This window comes from Chrysemys picta, chromosome 7 (assembly GCF_011386835.1).
Source record: "Chrysemys picta bellii isolate R12L10 chromosome 7, ASM1138683v2, whole genome shotgun sequence".
Classification (NCBI taxonomy): domain Eukaryota; kingdom Metazoa; phylum Chordata; order Testudines; family Emydidae; genus Chrysemys; species Chrysemys picta.
In genome coordinates, this window is record NC_088797.1 from 44,353,574 (window position 1) to 44,370,077 (window position 16,504).

Sequence of the window (16,504 nt, forward strand, 5' to 3'; positions counted from 1 at the left end):
TGAAGATAGTTGTAGTTATAGTTGTAGTTGTATATAGTTAAATAGTTGTTTAGTTCACTAGTAATAGTTGTTATATAGTTAAAGGGGATTAAGGGGGTTGTTCTTCCCCTTTTTCCCCCGGCGTGTAGCCGGGCTCATGCCCAAGGCTCCCGGCTTTAAGCAGTGCGCGTCCTGTGCTAAGCCTATGCCCACAAGCGACCCGCACGACTCGTGTCTGAGGTGCCTGGGAGAGTCCCATCAAACAGATAAGTGCAAGATCTGTAAGGCCTTCAGACCGAGAACCAAAAAGGAGCGGGACTTTCGGCTTCATCAACTCCTCATGGAGGCGGCACTTAGCCCAGACGCTACATCGGCGCGTCAAGCCCCAGCGCCAAGCGCCTCGGTGCGCAGCGCCCCGGCGGCACCGACTGCTCCGGCACCGCGAGTGGCGTCGGACAAGCCTCCGCGGCACCGGACCCCTTCGGCACCGCACCCACCGCAAGTGCCTCGGCGCCGTTCGTTATCGCCGGGACATAAGAAATCCCGTAAGGTGCAGGAGACTGTCGTCCTGAAGACGCCGGCCCCCCCGGCGCCGGGGGTAGAGCCGCGTCCACTGGCGGAGCACCAGAAGCAGGTGCCTCCGGCACCGTCGACTCCGGCTCCAAGGCCGTCGAGTCCGGTGCAGGTGGGCTCACCACCACGACCAGCGGTGGTACCGTGGCTCCCGTCGACCCCAGAGACCTTTGCGACGGCGAGAGACTTGATTGCTCTCACGGAGCCGGCACCGCCTCAACCACCGGCACCGTTGGCACCGTTGGGCCCTCGTCCAGTGCAATCCAGGGGGAAACCTGCCTTGATGCGCCCACCATCCCAAGGGCTGGAACCACGGCACCGATCCAGGTCCCGAAGCAGGTCCCCACGCCGCTCGCAGTCCCGGCGCCGAATATCACCTCGGCACCGGTCGTACTCGCGGCTAAGATCATCGTCGCGGCACCGTTCTACGTCCCGGCACCGTTATGATCGTCGGTACCGTTCGACCTCGAGACGCAGTTCCCGGCACCGATACGAGCAACGCTCGACGTCGAGGGGCCGCTCCCGGCACCGGGCCTACTCGAGATCACCTTCCAGGTCCAGGTCGGACTCTCGGCACCGACGCGGTCATCGGCACCGATCCCGATCTCGGCACCGCTCGCCGGCACCACATAGGGACCGTTCATCTCCGGACCGGCACCGTACGGCACCGTACCTTCCGGAGCTCGTCTCGGCGCGGTCGGCACCGCCATGGCCATCGAGATCAGTGTCCCGCTCCTCCGATGGGGCATCGAGATCGGCATACCCCCCTCAGGGGCAGGCCGATGACCCGGACATGGGCCACTGGCAGGAGGTAGCGGAGGATCCCGCTCAGGGATCTTCGCACTGGTCGTTCTGGACCCCGTGGGCGTACCACCAAGCACAAGGGGCTCCACCACCATCAGCCTCTCGCTCGGTGCACTCTGAGCGAAGGGCCCCAGAGTCCACCATCTCTCACCCTCCTCCAGGGGGCATGGAGGCTTCCGTGCCCGCACCACCTGACGTCCTGGACCCAGGGGCAGGTGATGCTCTGCTCCAGGGCTCATTGGACCAGGACCCGCCCTTGGATCCCTTGCCACCTGAGGCATCTTCCTCATCTTCCCCAGATGAGGCAGTGGCGGGCACAACGAGCACAGGTCCACCCCCGATAGATCTCCGGGCACACCAGGACCTATTACGTAGGGTGGCACGTAATATGGACCTTCAGGCAAGTGGAGGTGCAAGACCCCATTGTGAACATCCTCTCTGCGGATGCCCCATCCAGAGTGGCGTTGCCCCTGATCCGCACGATCCAGGCTAACGCCACTACGATATGGCAAACTCCTGCCTCTATCCCACCCACAGCCAGAGGGGTGGAAAGAAAGTACTTTGTCCCCTCAAAGGACTATGAGTACTTGTATACTCATCCCCAGCCGTGTTCACTGGTGGTGTCATCAGTGAATGCAAGGGAGCGCCACGGTCAACAGGCCGCAGCGCCCAAATCGAAGGAAGCTAAGCGCCTCGATTTGTTTGGCCGTAAGGTTTATTCAGCCGGAGGGTTACAACTCAGAGCGGCTAACCAGCAGGCGCTCCTGAGCCGCTATAACTTTAATTCCTGGAACTCTATGGGGAAGTTCAAGGAATTGGTTCCCCAAGACTCCAGGGAAGAGTTCGGGGCCTTGGTGGAGGAGGGTAAGAAGGTGGCTCGGACCTCCTTACAGGCCTCCTTGGACATAGCAGACTCGGCTGCGAGAACCCTGGCTTCAGGTATCGCTATGCGGAGGATCTCCTGGCTCCAGGTTTCGGGTTTGCCTCCGGAACTGCAGCAAACCCTGCAGGATTTGCCCTTTGAGGGACACGGATTGTTCTCGGACAAGACGGACTCTCGTCTGCAGAGCCTCAAGGACTCGAGAACAATCATGCGCTCCCTGGGGATGCATGTTGCGGGTCCCCAGCGCAGACCATTTAGGCCCCAGCCTCAGCGTTTCTACCCCCCTCCACCTCGTCAGAGACAGGACTCTGCCAGAAGGCGGGGGCGAGGTGGTAGGAGAAGGTGGACCGGCCCTCAACCAGGTCAGAACCAGGGGCCACCAAGGCCACCTTCAGGCCCCAGGCAGAACTTTTGAAGGTGCGGTCGAGGACGGCGCCCCAGTCATCCCCCAGGATCCAGCCCCCTCCTTTCGGGATCGCCTCTCCCATTTCCACCGTGCTTGGTCCCTTATAACCTCGGACCGTTGGGTCCTTCGCACGGTGGAGAGGGGATACGCTATCCAGTTTTCTTCACCCCCCCCCCTCCTACCCCCCCTCCCCGTCCCTCTTCAGGGACCCTTCTCACGAACAACTTCTTATACAGGAGGTTTCCACGCTCCTATCTATGGGGGCCATAGAGGAGGTTCCATTAGAGTTAAGGGGCAGGGGATTTTATTCCCGCTACTTCCTGATCCCCAAGTCCAAAGGGGGTCTGCGACCCATCTTGGACTTGCGCGGACTCAACAAATTCGTAGTAAAGTTGAAGTTCCGCATGGTCTCTTTGGGGGCCATTATCCCTTCCCTCGATCCTGGAGACTGGTTCGCCGCCCTCGACATGAAAGACGCATACTTTCATATTGCAATTTACCCGCCTCACAGACGCTTCCTGCGATTCGTGGTAAGCAAGGTGCACTATCAATCTGCAGTCCTTCCCTTCGGCCTATCCTCGGCCCCAAGATTGTTTACGAAATGTATGGCTGTCGTGGCAGCATACCTTCGTCGACAAGGGATACAGGTGTTCCCGTACCTAGATGACTGGCTGGTACGCGGTCGCACCAAAGAGCAAGTTCGAGCTCACATCCACATAATAGTGCACACATTCAACGAGTTGGGCATCCTACTCAACAAGGAGAAATCCACTCTAGAGCCTACCCAGAGAATAGAATTTATCGGCGCAGTCCTGGACTCCGGTCGTGCACAAGCTATCCTACCAGACAATCGCTTTCATACCATCACGAGCCTCATTCAAGGGCTCAGGGCCTTCCCAACTACCACGGTGAGGTCATGCCTTACCCTGCTGGGCCACATGGCTTCTTGCATGTACGTAACCAGGCATGCCAGACTTCGGCTTCGCCCACTCCAGACCTGGGTGTCATCGGTATACCGCCCATATCGGGACAGCCTGAACATGGTGGTCACGGTCCCGAACTCGGTCCTGACCTCCCTCACCTGGTGGCTAGATCACAGTGTGGTTTGCGAGGGGATGCCGTTTCACGCCCCACAACCCTCTCTGCACCTGGTCACAGACGCATCATCTCTGGGTTGGGGTGCCCATCTCAACGAACACCATACCCAGGGCCTGTGGACTGCACCCCAGCTATCCCTGCACATCAATGTTCGGGAATTGATGGCGGTGCGTTTGGCGTGCCAAGCATTTCTCAACCTCCTACGTGGCCGCTGTGTGTTAGTTCTCATCGACAACACCACGGCCATGTTTTATATCAACAGGCAAGGAGGAGCACGTTCGTCGACTCTATGCCAAGAGGCGATTCGCCTATGGGACTTCTGCATCGCCCACTCAATCCATCTCACGGCATCGTTCCTCCCTGGAGTCCAGAACACTTTAGCGGACCGACTCAGCAGGTCCTTTCAGACGCACGAGTGGTCTATCCGTCCGGACATCATCTATTCCGTTTTCCAGAGGTGGGGGTTTCCCCAGGTAGACCTGTTTGCATCTCGAGCCAACAGGAAGTGCCACGTGTTCTGCTCCCTACAAGGGCGAGCTCCGGGCTCTCTCTCGGATGCGTTTCTCCTCCCCTGGAAAGACCACCTGTTTTATGCCTTCCCTCCATTTCCTCTGGTCCACAAGGTGCTGCTGAAATTACGCAGAGACCAGGCACAAGTAATTCTGGTCGCTCCAGCGTGGCCGAGACAACACTGGTACACCACACTGTTAGAACTCTCGGTTCAGACACCGATCCCGCTCCCATTGTGTCCAGATCTCATCTCTCAGGACCACGGCCGACTGCGTCACCCCGACCTGCAATCGCTCCACCTCACGGCGTGGTTGCTCCATGGTTCACCCAGGCAGAGCAACAATGCTCGCACTCTGTCCAACAGATTCTGCTGAGCAGTAGGAAGCCTTCAACACGGACCACGTACTTGGCCAAGTGGAAGCGGTTCTCCTGTTGGTGCGAACAACGAGCCACGTCCCCGTTACAGGCACCCATTCCTCTCATATTGGAATATCTCCTCTCCCTAAAACAGCAGGGTTTGGCGATATCTTCAATTAGAGTTCCCCTGGCCGCCATATCGGCTTTTCACCCAGGGGAACGCGCGTCCTCGGTATTCTCTAACCCGATGGTCGTTAGGTTCCTCAAGGGCTTGGACCGGATGTACCCACAACAGCGTCAACCCGTTCCGACGTGGGATCTCAACCTGGTTCTTTCCAAGCTCACAGGTTCTCCATTCGAGCCACTGGCCACCTGTTCACTTCTGTACCTATCCTGGAAGACAGCCTTCCTCGTAGCCATCACCTCAGCAAGGCGCGTTTCTGAACTCAGGACGCTTACATCCGAGCCCCCTTACACAGTTTTCCATAAGGATAAAGTGCAGCTTCGTCCACATCCTGCCTTTCTTCCTAAGGTGGTCTCTCCATTTCACATGAATCAGGATATATTTCTCCCAGTCTTCCATCCTAAACCACATGCTACTCGCCATGACCAGCGTTTGCATTCTCTGGACGTACGCAGGGCCCTAGCTTTCTATATTGACCGTACAAGACACTTTAGAAAGACGACGCAACTCTTTGTTGCAGTGGCCGACCGAATGAAAGGCTTACCGGTCTCCTCACAACGCCTATCCTCCTGGATCACGTCTTGCATCCGGACTTGCTATGACCTGGCAGGTGTCTCGACACCGCACCTCACCGCTCATTCCACGAGGGCCCAAGCTTCCTCGACTGCCTTCCTGGCTCAAGTTCCGATCCAGGACATTTGTAGAGCTGCAGTTTGGTCATCAGTCCACACATTTACAGCTCACTATGCACTAGTGCAGCAGTCCAGGGACGATGCTGCATTCGGATCAGCGGTGTTGCACACAGCAATGTCTCACTCCGACCCCACCACCTAAGTTGGGCTTGGGAGTCACCTAATTGGAATCGATATGAGCAAGCACTCGAAGAAGAAAAGACGGTTACTCACCGTTGTAACTGTTGTTCTTCGAGATGTGTTGCTCATATCCATTCCAAACCCGCCCCCCTTCCCCACTGTCGGAGTAGCCGGCAAGAAGGAACTGAGGGGGCGCCGGGTCGGCTGGGGTATATATCCAGCGCCATGAAGGCGCCACTCTAGGGGGCTCCACAGCCGACCCGCTGGTGTTGCTAGGGTAGAAAATTCTCCGACGATCGTGCACGCGGCGCGCGCACACCTAATTGGAATGGATATGAGCAACACATCTCGAAGAACAACAGTTACAACGGTGAGTAACCGTCTTTTCCTCCTTGGACTGTGGACTGGGGCTTGGTCCCTCTGGAAGCGATGCAGGTGCTGGGGCTGTTTCCATTGACTGTGAACCGCTGTCTGCTGGTGCACTATGTGGTATCTCAGGCTCTGGCTGAGCCTCTTGGGTAGGGTTATCTGCTGCTTCCGCCAGGTCAGGCTCGCTGGTGCCCTCTGGCGTTGAAGTTGTAGACGGGTTTGCAAGCGCTGGACTCAGTGCTGGCAATGGTTCTGGTGCTGGTTGTATTGCCAGTTCCGGTTCTGGGACTGGCTTTGGCTGGGTCTCTGGGATTGGATCCACTACGGCTGTTGCAGTCATTGGCAGGGGATCCGGTTCCACCACCTTTGTTTGGGTCTCTGGTAACACAGACGGGGCCCTGGTGGACGGCTCAGGAACAGGGATGGGGGGGAAAGCTTGCTTAGCCTGGCTGCGGGTGACTATTCCCACCCTCTTGGCTAGCTTCAGATGGTTGGCCAAGTCTTCCCCCAGCAGCATGGGAATGGAATAATTGTCATAGACTGCAAAAGTCCACATTCCTGACCAGCCCTTGTACTGGACATGCAACTTGGCTGTAGGCAAGGTTACAGACTGTGACACGAAGGGTTGAATTGTCACTGGAGCCTCCGGGTTGATGAGTTTGGGGTCCACTAGGGATTGGTGGATAGTTGACACTTGTGCCCCAGTGTCCCTCCAAGTGATAACCTTCTTTCCGCCCACTCTCAAGGTTTCCCTTCGCTCTGAGGGTATGAGAGAGGCATCTGGGTCTGGGGATCTTTGGTGTGATTGGGGTATAATGAACTGTAATCGGTTGGGGTTCTTGGGGCAGTGAGCCTTTATATGTCCCAGTTCATTACATTTAAAACATCGCCCTGCTAAGGTATCCCCGGGGCGATGTTGGTTGGTGGAGACTGGTGTGGTGGGGTGAGAAGGTGTCTGGGGTTTCCCTTGGGATGTGGGTGGGGCCTTGGGTTGTCCCCAGTGGTAAGGTTTTGTTTCGGCTTGCCCCTTCTGGTATTCGCTCCAACTGCTACTAGTTTTTTTCTTTTCTGCCACCTCCACCCATTTGGCTCCAATCTCCCCTGCCTCAGTTACAGTTTTGTGCTTCCTATCTAGGATGTACCTTTCTATTTCCTCAGGAACACCCTCTAAAAACTGCTCCATTTTTACTAGGGAAACCAGATCTTCCAGAGATTTAACATTTGCTCCTGATACCCAGGCATCACAATTTTTGTCAATGTGGTAGGCATGTCGGGTAAATGACACATCGGGTTCCCACCTTAGGGCTCTGAACCGCTGACGGGCATGCTCCGGTGTTAGCCCCATTCTGATTCTGGCCTTGTTTTTAAAAAGTTCATAACTGTTCATGTGTTCCTTGGGCATTTCAGCCACCACCTCTGCTAAGGGTCCACTGAGCTGCGGCCTCACTCTACCATGTACTGGTCTGCAGCGATGCTGTATCCAAGGCAGGCCCTCTCAAAATTTTCTAAGAAGGCCTCAGTATCATCGCCTGCCCTGTAGGTGGGGAATTTTCTGGGATGGGAAGTGGTACCTGGAGAGGGGTTGTTAGAATTGGCTGTTGTATCCGGCCTAGCCTTTGCTACTTCCAGTTCATGCTTCCTTTCTTTTTCTCTCTCCTCCATCTCTTTTTCTTTCAGCTCCATCTCTCTCGTGGGTCTCCTCTTTGGCTTTTTCCAGCTCCATCTCTCTCTTGTGGGCCTCCTCTTTGGCTTTCTCTTCTCTTGCTCTCTGCTCTGTCTCGAGCTTTTTTAATTGAAGCAGTCTCTGATGTTTTCTTTCATTTTCTTATGCTTCTAGTTTCGCCAGTTCTATTTTGTTAGCTACTTCTTTTGTTTCATTTTCCTGTTTCCTTGTGCTGGGTCCCACCGCTCTGCAGTTGACTGAAACTGGGATTCTCTCAGCTCTGGCTGCTGCTGAGTTAACTTTCTAACTAGCTACTCCCGAGGATGTAAAAAGAAAAAAAAAAAACAATTCAGCTTGTAAATTCCTTTTACCAGTTTGCTCAATGATTGAACCCTTCTCTTAACAAAGGCTCTTGTTAAAAAAACTTAACACCTCTGCCTTCAGGCAAGGAGAGACAAGATATGCATCTACCTTCAGCTCTGCTTTCCAAGCAGCTAGAAGGAAAAAAAAATCTTACTGGCTTTTGGGTTTAAAATGAATCCCATCGCTCTGCCACCATGTCAAGGCTGTATCCCCACTTTGAACTTTAGGGGCCTGCATGAAGACTTCTAAGCTTAACTACCAGCTTAGCTCTGGTCCGTTGCCACCATCTCAAGCTAATTCCCTTCCCTGAGAAGCCTTGAGAAACCTTTCACCCATTCCCTGGTGAATACAGATCCAAACCCCTTGGATCTTAAAACAAGGAGAAATTAACCATTCCCCTCCTCCCATCAACTCCTGGTGAATACAGATCCAAACCCCTTGGATCTAAAAACAAGGAAAAATCAATCAGGTTCTTAAAAAGAAGGCTTTTAATTAAAGAAAAAGGTAAAAATCATCTCTGTAAAATCAGTATGGAAAATAACTTTACAGGGTAATCAAACTTAAAGAGCTCAGAGGACTCCCCTCTAGTTTTAGGTTCAAAGTACAGCAAACAAAGATAAACACTCTAGTAAAAGGTACATTTACAAGTTGAGAAAACAAAGTAAAACTAAGACGCCTTGCCTGGCTATTTACTTACAAGTTTGAAATAGGAGAGACTTGTTTAAAAGATGTGGAGAACCTGGATTGATGTCTGGTCCCTCTCAGTCCCAAGAGCGAACGAACTCCCAAAACAAAGAGCACAAACAAAAGCCTTTCCCCCCCCCCCCAAGATTTGAAAGTATCTTGTCCCCTTATTGGTCCTTTGGGTCAGATGCTAGCCAGGTTACCTGAGCTTCTTAACCCTTTACAGGGAAAAGGATTTTGGAGTCTCTGGCCAGGAGGGATTTTATAGTACTGTATACAGGACAGCTGTTACCCCCTTCCCTTTATAGTCATGACACCCTGGTACCACCAACCCCCTCATCTCACATGCCTGTACCCTCACCCATTCTCTTTGCCTGGCATGCACTCACTGGTTTCTCCCTCGGCAAGCATAACCTCTTCCCCTCTCCGAAGGCCCTTGCATGCACTCACCCTTACCGGCTTTCTCCCTAACTCTTTCACCTCTCAAGCCCTAATGTGCTCTCCCTTACCTGCCTCCCCTCGCTCCAGCTCATATACACTCAATGTGGCCTGGCAACACCCCTCCCCACTGTCCTCACCTTGCATGCATTTGTTCTCACGTTTCCCCTCTCTCCTTCACTCACCGTTCCCTGACACTCCACACACCCACAACCCTCTCTTTCCCGTTTCCCTTTCTCCCTCACTTGCTGTCTTCCTGCTGCCATTATAGTGGATGAAGTAAGTGGGTTTGGGGTGGGGGAGATAACAGGTACCGGGGGAAGCTCTGTGCAGTGTCCATGCAGCACTCCCTGCAGGGGAGAGAAAATGCTGCTGTGGTAGTTTCTTCCTTCCTGCAGGTTAGGCTGCCAGTAGCCCTCAGAAAACATGCCCCCCCATCCCTCACATAGCAGCAGGGGAGCATAGTTTAGATATGGGGGAACCTGATTCTGCTCTTGTCCTGGTTTTACAGTGGTGTAACTGCATTGGTTCACTGTAGTCTTCACGCCTGATTTACAGAGTGCAAGTTTTAAAACAAAGGGTGGCAGGCAGAAAAATAGAAGGGAGGGGTGGGGTTGTTCATCGGTGCTGCTCCTTCTATTTTTTTCACTGGCTAGAGTTTGTGAAAGTAGAATGAATTATATTGTAAAAATAGAATGGATTAAAGAAATGCTATATGTACCTTTAAGCAGAAATAAGGAATGCTGAAATACAGGTGTCAGGAAAAGGAACACTAAGGCATAAACAATGAGTCAGCTTAAGCTAATGGTGGAACATCAGCCAGAGATCTGTAAAAGTTAGTAAGAAAATTGAATATGTATGTCTAGCCTCGGTAAATGTGTCAGTTCTGCTTTCTTTGTCCTCTTGTTAAGTTCGCGCCCTTTTTATCTGTATAAAATAAGGTAGTGTGGGTCTTGGAGGGCGCTCACATTATCTGGGTGTTATTAGCAGAGCACTGGGCTAATAAAACAGAGTGGTCTGACACACTGTGAGTCCTGAGTCTAACTTTGACAAGTTGTTAGAGGCAGAAACTTTGGGTTGTGTGACAGACCCCCTTCTTCCTCCCTACATGATCCTAAAAGTTACCTCTTCTCCTTTAGTCTAACTAGAGAAGGGAAATTTACCCTTGACTTACTTTAGACTAGTATATGGTTTAGTGTGATTTTTCAACTGCTTTCCATTTATCTTTATCAGCCTTTATAGCTGATCTGATTAAAAATTTGACTCTTAGCCATTAAAAAAAAGAATGGAAATTCAACGGCAAAAAACTATATTAATGTTGCCTATGCAACCTTAACTCTGTTCTCTTTAAGCAATGCCCCAATACACCCTGTTAACACAAATACCTGTATGCTGCCAACCCCACAGTTACTTAAATGTACTCTTTTGACCTCCTTTCACAGCCATTCACTCTCTCCCACAGGATCACATCCAGGGCCGGCTCTACGATTTTTGCCGCCCAAAGCAAAAACAATTTTGGCCGCCCCCCACTTCTTTAATTACCCCACCCCCAGCCCCGCCTCAACTCCACCCCTTCCCCAAATCCCCAGCCCTGCCTCCTCCCCCCAGGAGGGAGGGGGAGCAGCGGCACGCGAAACAGCTGTTTCGCGCGCCGGGGCCGCTCGGGATCTCCCTCTCCCTCCCAGGTTTGAGAGCCTGGGAGGGAGGGGGAGACTCCGAGTGGCCGCGGCGCGGGCGCCGCTTCTCCCCCTCCCTCCCAGGCTCTCAAGTCTGGGAGGGAGGGGGAGCAGCGGCGCGCGAAACGGCAGCTCGGAATCTCCCCCTTCCTCCCAGGTTTGAGAGCCTGGGAGGGAGGGGGAGACCCCGAGCCGCCGCTGCGCGCGAAACAGCTGATTCGCACGCCGCTGCTCCCCCTCCCTCCCAGGCTTGAGAGCCTGGGAGGGAGGGCGAGTAGCAGCGCGCGAATCAGCTGTTTCGCGCGCCATGGCAGCATCAGCGGAGGTGAGCTAGGGCGGCTGGGGCACATTTTTAGGGGCGGCATTCTGGCGCCAGCCATGCCGCCCCTAAAAATGTGCCGCCCCAAGCACCAGCTTGTTTTGCTGGTGCCTAGGGCCGGCCCTGATCACATCTATAGGGCCGGCTCCAGGGTTTTTGCCGCCCCAAGCAGCAAAAAAAAAAAAAAAAAAAAAAAAAAAAAAGCCATGATCGCGATCAGCTCTACTGCCGCCGCTTCAGTCTTCGGGGGCTGGTCCTTCGCTCTAAGAGGGAGTGAGGGACCCGCTGCCAAAGAGCTGGACGTGCCGCCCCTCTCCGTTGGCCGCCCCAAGCACTTGCTTGCTGGGCTGGTGCCTGGAGCCGGCCCTGCCCATCTAACACTAATCAAGGCTGTTTTCTTTTTTTTTATTGGTGCATCCATGCTATTCTCTATTTGTCTCCCCCAAAGATTTAGTGGTTGCCATCCATTACCTTAGATAAAACTTGACAGACTCGGACTGTTTTGACCTGCATCACACCAAGAATTTGATCTCTAGCTCTGTGCAAAATAAAATAAAATAAAAAACCTAGAAACTCTTTGAAAAATTGCTGTTTTTTCCAGTGCTTTATAGCTCCACAAATTTGGGTCACTAACCCTACCCTGCACCCTCCTGAGGCACACCAAACTTCAAAGGACTCCAACTAAGCATGTTGCTTTTAGAGGACCTAGAAAGTTGACCTTCAAATAGAAGTGGTGATGCAACCTTAATTATAGTGGCACTGCCAAGCCAATGTTCTGGGGTAAAAATTAAATATTAACTTTTGGAATTGTAGATATGCTATAATTAAGTTTACATGCTACTCTAATGTTAGCAAGTCTGAGTGGGATAAGCCTACCCATCTGTTTGTGGACATTAACTGTAAATCTGTATAATCTTTGCAATAAAATAGTTTTCTAACATGTCTTTAAAAATAATTGTATTCACAAAGAGAGTCTACTTTTCCTCTGACCCATGCACTTAATTTCTATTAACCTTAATGGCATCTACACATGCATCAAAAAGGGGATGAACTGCAAAATTAAAAGACTGAGTTGAGAAACAGAAAAGTGTGATGAACCTGCCCTAGGATCCTTATAACAACTCTGTTGCGTCTAAGCATCCAGAACTAGAGATGTCTGGAGAACAATGACAATTCTGTTTTGTGACAATTTTTGAGCTCTCACAATTTGTTTTCATTCCACAGTGGAACAAAACCAAAATCTTTTGAATGTTCTTGCAAAATAGAAATGTGTCAAAACAGCTGTGTCAAAAAAGCTCAGCTTTTTTATTTCTCTCTCTCCCTCTCTGGTCAGACGTGACCAGAGAGGCTGGGACCTCAAAAACCTTCTTGACAGAACCACCAGCAAAACAGACACTTCTCCACAAAATGGTTCAGCATTGACAAAACTGTATAGGTTGATGAAATTTAATTTTTTGTTAATTTTTTTAAGACTCAAAGATATGTTGTGGACAAAAGTTACTTTTGTGGTGATTCTGCTTCCTTATAGTGGTCACCCCTAAAAACTTGCCAATTTTATTTTACTGGTGGGTAACTAAAATGAGGTTTTCTTATCATTTGCAATATTCCTTATCTTGCTATCAGAAATACCTAGAACACTGCATATACTGTTGTAACCTTATTTATCAAAGCCAAAAAAACTGGCAAATAGAGAGTAGTAGCATGTTTCATCTTTACTTCTGAATCTCCCATTTTTCATTACTAAGATTAGCGTGAAAACAGGATAGATCATTCTTACGGATTCTCCTGCTCTGGGGTTCTTCTTCCTACTCCTACTCTTTTGGGAAGTGTTCATTTTAACAGAATGTGCAAAATATTTACAGCACATGACAAAACTTCTTTATTGTTGCATTTTGCTATGAATTAAAATATAGGCCTATTTTTTCCCTGCCCTAGTGGTGACTGGGTCACATTCAGAGGTTGATGAGCCTGATACAGATTAGCTATCGGAACTGAATTTTTCAGTTCAGGTAATAGTGATTCATGCTTTAAAATCCAGAGGTCCCAGGTTGAACCCTTGCTGCCAACAACCCACCCAGGAACGTTGTGGTACACCAGCACACCGCACAATACAATCAAGTACACAAATAGTTCTACAAAGTTATGGATTTATGAATTCTCTTGAAAATAAGGTCTGGTCTATCTGATCAGAAGTGTCAGATGCTCTGTTATGCTGCAGATAATTCATTACAACATTTACCTGACATTCTGGAATCTAGGCCTTGTTGGATGGCAGTTGGAATGACTGAATAAGACAAGAAGTTTTGAAGCTTTTATTTAAAACTTTTGAGACTCAAGTACTTGAATTAAATGTTTTTCCTCTATTTACAGAGAGGAATTATAAAGCTTGTAAATTAATTGAATACAAAAAAATCTATATTTGGTTTATGTAATGAGATAGAATGATTTTGTAGATATTGGTTGCGTGATGCCTGTTTAGGTAAACACAACAGCTAATTTGCATTTAAGAACTAATCACACACAAACTAGCCTGATTCACTAGAATCGGTTACGTGACAGTATTGCCAACCAACACACCAATTCTGTAAGCTATAATTTAATAGCTGATTATTAGAAAGCATAACTCATTCAGAAAAATGCTCTCTAAACACACATCTGAGGATTAATTTACAGTTGTGTCAAATATATTGGAAACAATATAATCTGTGTGAACTCCATCAATCAGCCCTGCTCCATTGTTATGAACAAACCAACAAGGGATATCAATGCCATGCTTTGGATCTTTTCTGTAATCTTTCTGCCAGCCCCTGAAATAGAAAACATATAATTATGTAAATATCAATGCACAAGCTACAAGTAGATAAGGTGATATTTTCTAAGGACTTGATTATTATTTACCTAGTTACTGTCAGTTTATTGTTTTTGATCACGATTGTAGCATCTGGTTTCTTGGGATCAGACCCAGGATGGATTTCAAGTATATTAAAGTCAATGTGGTGGAAAAATTGCCCTAAAAATGAGAAACAATATCAACTGTTAACATTTCATGCCTGTGGTGTGCATTAAAAAAGTCATTTACGCTCCTACGTTGATTTTTCAGGCTCTCCTAAGGATCTAGGTATACAGGGCCAAAATTTCAGCAGAATGTCAAATATGCATCCACACAATTTGTGGATACACTGATTTTGCATAAACAAATACTAACTTTCAGGCCAATTTAAGTATTATTTGTTTTGTATTTTGTATAATATCTATTTAATAATAATTAATAATCCTTTATTCTTCTACAGTATCTTCCATCCATCTGTGTTTAAATTTTCAGTGACTTGTGTTAAAGGAAGCCAATCTGGGCATACAGCTTCATGAAATATGATGAGTACTATGCAAAAATGGATGGGGTTGGACAGAGTGCTGTCTAGTTATGCAAATCAAATCTTCAAAAAGATGTTTCATGTACAAGACCATTTTGTTTGAACAGCTGTAGATCCTCACAATTGAAAATTGAGTTGCCAATAATTATCTTTAAATTATTTGATTCATCTAAATTAGTTTAGGGCTGCTTAGATTAGGGATTTTATTTCAGCCCCATTTCTCCATAAAATTGTGTCCTTACTCAAGCATACACGGTAAAATTTATCTCTTTTAATCTCCCTTCATAAATTCTTCATGGTCACCTTGTTTTCTGTCATGTCTGTTCAGTTGCATTGGTCGGGAGTCTCATCCAAGCACCTACTGCTTTTATTCGACAATAAATACATGTATTGGGAAAGCAGCCATAGTAACCTTGAAAATGATTGAGCTCAGAAAACTGTCCGGTATAATTTCTGAATTCCAATTGCATGTGCACACTTCTGGCAGAATTTGCTGCTGCTTCTTCTGCATTGTGTTGCACTGTTTGTGTAAAACTATTATATGGCTGGTGCAGAATAACTAGAGTGTTTTCACAAATGTTAGATAACAAACAGACATAATTATAGTTTATTTAATAAAATACAAGGTCAAACTCAGGGGTGATATAAATGATACTGTGAGATACATGCCAGTGAGCTGATATAAATCAGGCTATGTCAGTGTGCCTGTAGGATGCTGTAACTTAAAATACCAAAGGGATGGTAGCAAAAACAGCGAATAATGCCCTACCTCAGTGGTTTTCAAACTGTTTTTCTGGGGACCCAGTTGAAGAAAATTGTTGATGCCCATGACCCAGCGCTGGGGCTCAGGGCTGGGACAGGGGATTGGGGTGTGGGGTTGGGGTGTGGACTTACCTCCAGTGGCTCCCGGTCAGCAACGCAGCCGAGGTGCAGAGGCAGGCTTCCGGCCTGTCCTGGCACCGCAGACCACGCTGTGCCCCGGAAGCAGCCAGCACCAGGTCCGGCTCCTAGGCGGAGGCGCGCAAGCGGCTTTGCACAACTCTCACCAGCAGGCACCGCTTCTCTGCCCCCTCTCCCCCAGTTCCCATTGGCCAGTTCCCAGCCAATGGGAGTGCGGAGCCGGTGCTCAGGGCGGGGGCAGCGGTGTTGAACCTGCTGCTGGCCACTTCCGGGGCACAACACGGTGTTGGAACAGGTAGGCACTAGCCTGCCTTAGCTGGGCAGCACTGCCGATGGGACTTTTAATGTCCCGGTCGGCGGTACTGACCAGAGTGACCAAGTGCCTAACATGCCACGACCCAGTACTGGGTCACGACCCGAACTTTAAAAAACGCTGCCCTACCTTATCTGACCTCTTACTGTTAGTGTTTTCTTGCTATAGGGCCCCATTGGCCTGTAAATTACACCACCTAACACGCTGGCTTACCAACATGTAATTTACATCACCATTGATGATTTTTTTTTTCAGATTCCAAATATGGGTGCAAAAAAAAGGTGAGGGTACATCTGTCATAGTTCATATCCTTCCACCATCAGCAAACTCACTGAACTGTTAGGAATACAAGCTTGTTACCCTCAACCTAAACGTGCAAGGGAAAATTGGCAGGAGTTTACATAATTCTTGAACACACAGTAGTGCTTCCAACAGATAATGCATCCCAGTAAAGGTATTACACTGGCAGAAAATATGATTCAGTGGTGCTGTGCCTTTAAGTATGCAGCAATTCTCCAAAAAGAGACATATTTTTGGAGTTTAATGTACCCACCCTACACACACCTACATCTTATATCATTTGAAAGCTTATTTTATTTATGTTCGATGAGGTACAATGTGGAGCTATCAAGTGGTGCCATAAGCCTGTAAGTGAGGTAAACAATGGTGTCCAAAATGAGAGTTTGTCACTTTTTTCACAGTTCCAGGAACACTGCAACATGACTACTACTACAGTTTTTACTGTCTAAGTTAATTTCAATACCTTATTGTGGTGTTTACTGGTCAAAGATACTCAACAATG

At 49.3% G+C, this 16,504-nt stretch overlaps 1 protein-coding gene across 1 annotated transcript in view; it reads right to left on the reverse strand.

Moving 5' to 3' along the window:
• Nucleotides 1-13,416: 13,416 nt before the first annotated feature.
• The window catches only part of LOC101947815 (inter-alpha-trypsin inhibitor heavy chain H3), a 35,920-nt gene continuing 32,832 nt past the window's right edge, over nt 13,417-16,504 (reverse strand). The window contains exons 17-18 of the mRNA XM_065553123.1: nt 14,017-14,128; nt 13,417-13,925 (exon numbers count right to left, since the gene is read on the reverse strand). Coding sequence (XP_065409195.1) covers nt 13,781-13,925; nt 14,017-14,128 — 257 coding nt within the window. The 3' untranslated portion in view covers nt 13,417-13,780. The remainder of the gene's footprint in view (nt 13,926-14,016; nt 14,129-16,504) is intronic.